Below are 7257 nucleotides of genomic sequence, written 5' to 3' on the forward strand. Positions count from 1 at the left end.
ATTGGATAAGATGGATGATTTGTTCAAAAATCGATTGAATTATTCGCCCTACTGGGTGGTTTCTGTAAAAAGACTTTGGACTATGCATTTCTAGACTGAAACAGAAGCATATTCATTTGATAATCAAGAACATGCCGCCTGCCAAACCAGGTTCCATAACATTCAAGCGAACAAGAAGCTCATGGTACGAAGAAAAACAAAATAGCAACGAAAAAAAAAACAGCAACTTTGGGATTTATAATGAAAGGGAAACACATGAAACTTCATATATCTAGCAATCAGATTTCATATGGAATGAAAAATAGAACAGAGAAAGGATCAAAGGCTACCTGTTCAACAACTTTGGATTTGCAGCTTCAGTTTAGATACGATGAGGAGATTAACCGCAGATTCTGATGAATAGCTTCTTGGGTTTCACTTGATCTCCCTCCTGGCCGTGACTTCCTTTTCTGGCCCGTCTCTCTTTGGTTTTTGTTTCTAAACCCTCACGGCCGCCAACTCTACTCAGCTCTCCCCTTTGTTCTCTTCACTCTTTCTTCACAAAGCTCTCCGTTTTTTCTCTGCCGTCCCCTCTTGCTCTCCGTAACCTTTCTCTCTTTTTTTTTTGTCCGCCGTCCACCCTCTTTCTGATTTCTCTTTTTTTCAAGAAAACATTGAAATTAAATCACAAACAACTAAATCATATTTTGAATGCTTTTCTTTTTCTTTTTTCTTTCTTTTTTTTTTTTTTTTTTTTAAGAAATTCTATGCTAAAAACTTAAACATAAAAATAAAACTATAAACTAAAAACGAATGAAACTAACATAACAAATAAAAAACTAAAAATGAAATTACACCAAAAATTTGGTGTCTACATAAATAATATGTAATTTTGCGACATGGAGTACGGATGGAAAAATTTGATAATTAGGCTTATTGAGCATTATAAGTAAATATTTAAAAGTAATGATGGATGCAAAAGATGGTATAAATTGATAACTTAGTTTGCAAAAATAAATTTACAAAAAGTTAAAATAAATAAGTAATCGGGTTACCCAATTCATTTTTTGACTTACTTATTTATACCCATCTAATTAAATGGGTACTCATTTATATCCATTATCCATTCTACCCAATCCAAACCCGTCCAAATCAACGATTTTGACACCTCTACTTACAAGTAAAACCTGTCGTCAATTAGATTCATTGCATCAGAGTTGAAAGTGGAAAACTTGGGAAGCTTATTTAGGTCTTGTTTGAATTGCAATTTGTTAGAGTTTTTTTTTTAGAATATGTATTGTAGCGATTGTCGATTTGATATATATAAATTTAAAATATATAATTAAAAAATATGTTAAAAAAAAAACATAAAAACGTCCGCGTTGTTTACCGTCCAAAACGCAGACAGAGATAGTCCCATTTAATGTAAACCAAAATAAAAAGGGTATAAGGGGCCTTTAAACCCAGAGTCCCATTAAAACAGACTTGACCAGATCACTAATAAAACGGGAAGACATGACAATGTCATATATGTGGATGGGCAAAAATTTGTAGTTTATGAGCAGACGGGATCCTCTGTCCAATTTTTTGTGTCCAATTTCCTGTCCAACACAAAACTACGTAGTTCCACTTATTCTTGTGGCTGACGTGGCACATAAAAATAAATGCCTGTTTGGCTCAAGCACCAAGCAACAGCCCTGTCAAATTGTAACCATTCACCGTGAATTCCTCCAAAGCAAACCACTAGCCTAACGGAAAGACATAGCAAAATTTGAGACATACAGAGAGACAATCAAATCCTTGGAAGTACAAAGCAAAATTTGCAGCTGGGCCTAACGGAAAGAATAATCTAAAAAATTGGTGAAGGAAAACAAATTGTCCTTCTCGCTTTCTTTGAAGGAAAACAAATTGTGTTTTAACATTTTCAGATAGAAAAAGTGTTTCTTGTACCTTTTGCAATCTATTTTTTATTCTGGTAAATTGATTCCTCTTTTTGTTTTTTAAGTAGAATTATGTCTTCATTGATACAGTGTTCATTTAATTTATAATCCATCTCTTGGGGAAATATGGTTAAAAACTGACATATTTCATTGGCTTGGTTGACAAAGTTGCTAATTGAATGAAAAACCATGTGATGGATAAAAATTGAAAACCTTTAAACATCATGGAGACCTCTGCTATTTTAAGATGTAATAGCTGTTTTCTTTTCTTACCACCCCCTCTTTCCCAGAGAAAAAAAAACACCACCCCACCCACATACATACATTTTATAAGGCATACGGATTGCAGTGGTAAACAAATATATGTGCTGCAATTTGGTTCACGATGATTGTTGTTTCAGATGTCAATGCCTAGAAGATTATATGCTTAGCTAGTTTTTTTATTTTTTTATTTTTGGTTTTATGGAATTATATATTTCCTTTTCACATACAGTGATTTTTGTGATCACTGCTAAACCGGGGGAAGTAGAAGGTGCTGTGATTTGATTGCGTTGTCTTTGGATTATAAGTCAACCAGAAACAATTGTTCAGATGAATATTATTTTTTTCTTACCATCGGCAAAGAAGTCCCAAATCTTCTTGACGCTCACGGCAACAGGTCTTGGGAATTGTTATGGTAGTAATAGGGTTTTGGGAATTGTAATAAAGATATGTAAATAAAGGAAATTCAAAAAAGAAGAGATATCCAAAAGTATAATGGAGCCAAAAAGGTATTTATTTTTATGTGCCATGTCCGCCACAAAAATAAGTGGAACTACGTAATTTTGTGTTGAACAGAAAATTGGACACATAAAATTGGACAGATGATCCCGTCTGGTTTATGAGACCCCAGACAAGGCAAGGCCTTTAAAGTTTAAAGGCACATCATCCAATCGCTTTCTGATAATATAAGACCTAGAGAGAAACCCATATTCAACACTACTAAATTGCCAGGCCCCGAATATCTTGGTTTCTGTAAAGTAATCGCGGCTGCTATCCCTTTCATAACTCACAGTTTTTTGTATGAGTGTTTCGATAAATGGACTCTGCGAAGACACTTCAAAAGCCGGCAACTTTTGAAGTAGATGCTATCAAGTTACTAGTAATTTAATATAGTAGCAGTAGATGCTAAGTAGTAGTAGTACACCTTATTAAGTAAGTAAGTAGTAGTACTACTTCAGAAGAAAGCTCCAGCCCACGGGCGTTGAGGCTTCCTTCTTTCTGACATTTTCTTACAGAAGTAAGAATTTACGCAAATAAATCTAATCCCTACAGTAACTCCAAAAGTCGGCAACTTTTGGAGTTGAGGCTTCCTTCGTTCCACTTCTTTTAGTCTTAAAATTAATAAGGATGAAAAGAGAGATGCATGCATGTTTTGGCCAAGAGCTTCGTAAATAGATGGAACCTTTTTGTGCAGGAAATATATTCATCAAAATTCTGCTATTCCTTTTAAACCCTGAAAAAACAGGAATTGGATTTTTATTGGTTTTTGAGTGGAACGTGTGCTACATTAGATTTGAGACTCAGGTCATGCATGAGTTCCTGCTACGAGCATGGTTCGAAGTCTCGGCCGAAACCGAGACGACTCGGTACGATACCGTGATGAAACGATACCGAAATACTTGACTCGCCGAGAAATCAATCTTTAAGGGTTGAAATGGGCTGCTCAAGCCGTTAAGGGTTCTACCTTTTTTTTTTTCTTTTACTTTTTTTTTTCCTTTTCTTTACCAGTAGAGATAATCAATCAATCTGTGCTCGTTTTTTTTAAAAAATTCCACTTTTAACATAAACAAAGAAACAACCTGAAGGGAACAGAAGAGCCAGGTGATTGTTGATGGAAAAATATCCAAGACAAAAACTGGCTTTGGGCTGAAATGGAACTTTGCATTGTCAGCTCAGCTGGCTTACGTTCTTGACTGTCGTGACTTTGTTGTAGCAAATGCAGGGCACAACCACAAAATGGGAAAAAGCTCAGCAAAATCCAAAACTCGAAATCTCCAAATTGGATTAGGCATTTAAGCTGTTGTGTCCTGTTCTTCGTCCTCGCACCCCTCCCTAGTACTCCCCCCTCGTAAATAATCCTGCAATACAAAACTGTACCCAAAAAATAACCGCTGCTTCTTTCTGTTGTTCCGTAACTTCCGTTTCCGAAGTCATTACATTTCAAGAAACATCAACACTGCTTTCTGTCTGCAGCTGCAGCTTCCTCCCTCTCTCTCTCTCTCTTTCGTTGAGTTTTTTATGATATTTTCTGGTGATCTTTTATTTATTCATTTATCTTCTCTCAACTGTCTTGTCTGACGGTCTTTTTCTCAAGTGCCCTGACGCTTCTGCACTGGTCCACTGACCACAAACAGATTTTTAAAGGTCTAAGGGGAAGAGGGATGAGATGAGCAGGCATATTAAGGAGGAGGGTGTCCACTTAAAGTCATTTCACGTGCTTTTACTACAAACTTTCTCTTAAAAATCCCCAACAGCACAAACAAAAGCTACTTGATCAACCAAAGCACTCACAAAACAAATCCCACATCTCCTCGTTCTTTTTCTCATCTCTCCATGGACTTCAATCTGAAGCAATGGAGAGAACATCATCAGGGTGAGTCAGACCAAGAACACACTACGCCTTGTGCAAAGATACCAAGACTTCACCTTGATTACTCTGTTTACCCACAGCATCAGCCACCCTCAGGAGACTCGTCTGCCCTTCCATTGTTTGTTACTGAACCAACCAGTATCAGTAAGCTCAGCAGCAACCTGTCAGCGCCATACCCAAACCCCACTGATTCAACTCCCACTCCCACCAAATATCCCGGTAACGACACACACACCTCTCTCTCTCTACTTTATTAGTAGTAGCATCTTCTTTTGCGTCTCAGCTACTACTCAGGAAAGTTTTACTACTTCCCGCTAAAAAAAGTATCTTTGTTGTTTGTTGCTTCTAAGTAACCAAGTATGTACACGCATTGTTTCTCACTCTTTTTCGCTGATATTTAGTGCGATCAGGAGAAGCAGGAGGGATGGGGAGTTATTACTTTAGCTTGGCCCAGTGGCAGGAGCTTGAACTGCAGGCATTGATCTTCAGACACATGCTAGCTGGTGCTGCTGTTCCTCCCGAATTACTCCACCACCTTGTCAAGAAAACCCTCCTCAACTCTTCTCATCATCATCACCCTTATTACGCCCCTCACCACCATCGTCATCACTATCCTCCTCATTTCCAATCTGCATGTAAGTTGTCCCTACATTCTCTTACATCTGCACTCCATCAAGTCAACGTGTTTCATCTAGATGAGGTGATCTCACCTCCTCCTCCTCATGCTAAAACGTCTGTCTACACCTCGTCTTGGAATAAGGGTTCCGTCTTAAAATCTTTCGGCATTGAGATCTAGATAACGCAGAACTCCAACATCATTGCATCAACCTTTGTTAGAAAGAGGTCTTTCGTACAGTAATTAATTAGTTATATTAATAGTAGTGTTTGTAAATATTAATGTTGTCCTTTGATTATATACATATGCATTGTATTCTGGAATGTACAGTGCTGCAGTCGGGGTACTGGGGAAGAGCTTCCATGGATCCGGAGCCAGGGAGATGCCGGAGGACAGATGGCAAGAAATGGAGGTGCTCTAGAGATGTGGTGGCTGGGCAGAAGTACTGCGAGCGCCACATGCACCGTGGCCGAAACCGTTCAAGAAAGCCTGTGGAAATCCCCACTACTCGTACCGCTACCCCTGGTAATGGCGGTGCTAATGTGTGCGGCGGAATCCTGAAAAACAGCAGCTTCCTTGTTGCTCAACCCTTAGGATCTGCAATGGCTGCTGGTGGTAGTGTCGCCGGCGATACTCCTCATTCTGCAATTTCTGGGTCATCACCGTCCATTGATATTCTGCACCTCAGTCAAAGGTATTCCCTTAACACCCAGCAGCAATGAAAAATTACTTCAAAGAAGCTTCGGGCCTGATTTGGAGCCAACATTTACTACGACAAGACTGTTGACGACTCAAGTTTTTGTTCCTTGCTTCAATCTTCCCTCTGGAGATCACCGTTTCATAAGTGTGTTTTAGCTAGTCTTGAGAATACTATTCCAGAATATAATAATTAAATCACGATTGACTCTTTGATCATCTTAAAACGAGATCTAAATTCTCTCTCATCCGCTCGATCACACCTTTGTTTCCTCCTCCCTTCGTATTCTTCTCCTTCTCCTTCTCCTTCTCTTAAAGAAAACAGGCAAGCGAAACAGAGATAAACGAAAGCGGGTTCATAAAAAGTAAAAACATCAGCAGCTCCTATCAACATGGTGTTCTGTTTGGTCACGTATAGCCAATAACATAATGGATTCATTTATTATCAAATAAGAGTTGGGATAATTTCCATGAGCTAATAATTGGAATACATGTCCCCCCCCCCCCCCCCCCCCCCCGAAAGGAAGAAAGTAAAGTAAAATATGCATGCTGGGGCGGCAGAATGGATGAGCTTTAGCCTTTAGGTCTGGAAATTAAAGCTGCTTTTCAGTTTTTACCCTGTCCAACTGAGAGGCGAGGAGGGTCATCTAACTCTTTTTTAAGTCAATTTACTTTGGATTGTTCTTGGCCCAATTAATATCTTTATGGCAGGACACCCTCCCTCTTTTTTTTTTTTTTTTATGGTAGGAGTAGTATTTTTCTTTTTTAAAGTCTATTTCGTTTTTTCTTTCCCTCTTTGACTCCAAATCTACACTACTGTTTTTAGTAGATCCTCAGAATCAATAGTTCGATCCCAGGATGATGTGCACGGAGATGATACTAGATCAAGTGGGCAGATACTTCGGCATTTTTTTGATGACTGGCCTCGATCACTCCAGGAATCTGACGATGGAGGAAGCAATGGGACTTCAGCCACCACTAACCTTTCAATCTCAGTTTCAGGCAACCCCACCACATCCGACTTCTCTTTGAAGCTCTCCACCGGTGATGGAGATGACACTACTGATGCTGAAAACGTAGAGTGGGAGAGAAGCCAATCAAACTGGGGTGTTACCGGTGCCTGGGGAGCAAACCAAGTGGCTCCAATGGGCGGACCACTTGCAGAGGCCTTACGATCATCAACGTCCAATTCCTCGCCAACCAGCGTTCTACATCAATTGCAACGGCGCTCTGCTTCGGAGACCAGCTACGTCAGCACTTGATACGAATTTAATTTGCATACAAATATCCTCCCATTATTATTATTATTATTATTATTGTGCTGTTTTCATTTAAGTAATTTTTTATGTCTTACCATGCTGAACACTCTGATCTGCTGTACAACATAGATCGTT

General features: G+C 39.0%; 1 protein-coding gene across 3 annotated transcripts; it reads left to right on the plus strand.

The window, feature by feature from the left end:
- The first annotated feature begins 4397 nt into the window (after window positions 1-4397).
- Window positions 4398-7202, plus strand: LOC113697241 (growth-regulating factor 4). Of its 3 annotated transcripts, none has more exons than XM_027216782.2 (4): window positions 4398-4770; window positions 4962-5186; window positions 5498-5861; window positions 6690-7202. In XM_027216782.2, exons 1-4 carry the CDS (start codon window positions 4515-4517, stop codon window positions 7123-7125), a joined length of 1281 nt encoding a protein of 426 aa, XP_027072583.1. In that variant the 5' UTR covers window positions 4398-4514; the 3' UTR covers window positions 7126-7202. The 3 variants fall into 3 exon arrangements, with proteins under 3 accessions (XP_027072583.1, XP_027072581.1, XP_027072582.1); XM_027216780.2 differs by having other exon boundaries at window positions 4400-4770; window positions 4953-5186; XM_027216781.2 differs by having other exon boundaries at window positions 4400-4770; window positions 4953-5186; window positions 6693-7202.
- The last annotated feature ends 55 nt before the right edge of the window (window positions 7203-7257 follow it).

The sequence above is a fragment of the Coffea arabica genome, chromosome 6e (assembly GCF_036785885.1).
Source record: "Coffea arabica cultivar ET-39 chromosome 6e, Coffea Arabica ET-39 HiFi, whole genome shotgun sequence".
NCBI lineage: Eukaryota > Viridiplantae > Streptophyta > Magnoliopsida > Gentianales > Rubiaceae > Coffea > Coffea arabica.

Bases quoted from the DNA above. Each gene is read 5' to 3' on its own strand.
- LOC113697241 (XM_027216780.2), top strand. From the start codon at position 4,515: ATGGACTTCAATCTGAAGCAATGGAGAGAACATCATCAGGGTGAGTCA. The intron at 5,187-5,497 runs GTAAGTTGTCCC...TGGAATGTACAG, and splicing joins TCCTCATTTCCAATCTGCAT to TGCTGCAGTCGGGGTACTGG. The intron at 5,862-6,689 runs GTATTCCCTTAA...TACTGTTTTTAG, and splicing joins ATTCTGCACCTCAGTCAAAG to TAGATCCTCAGAATCAATAG.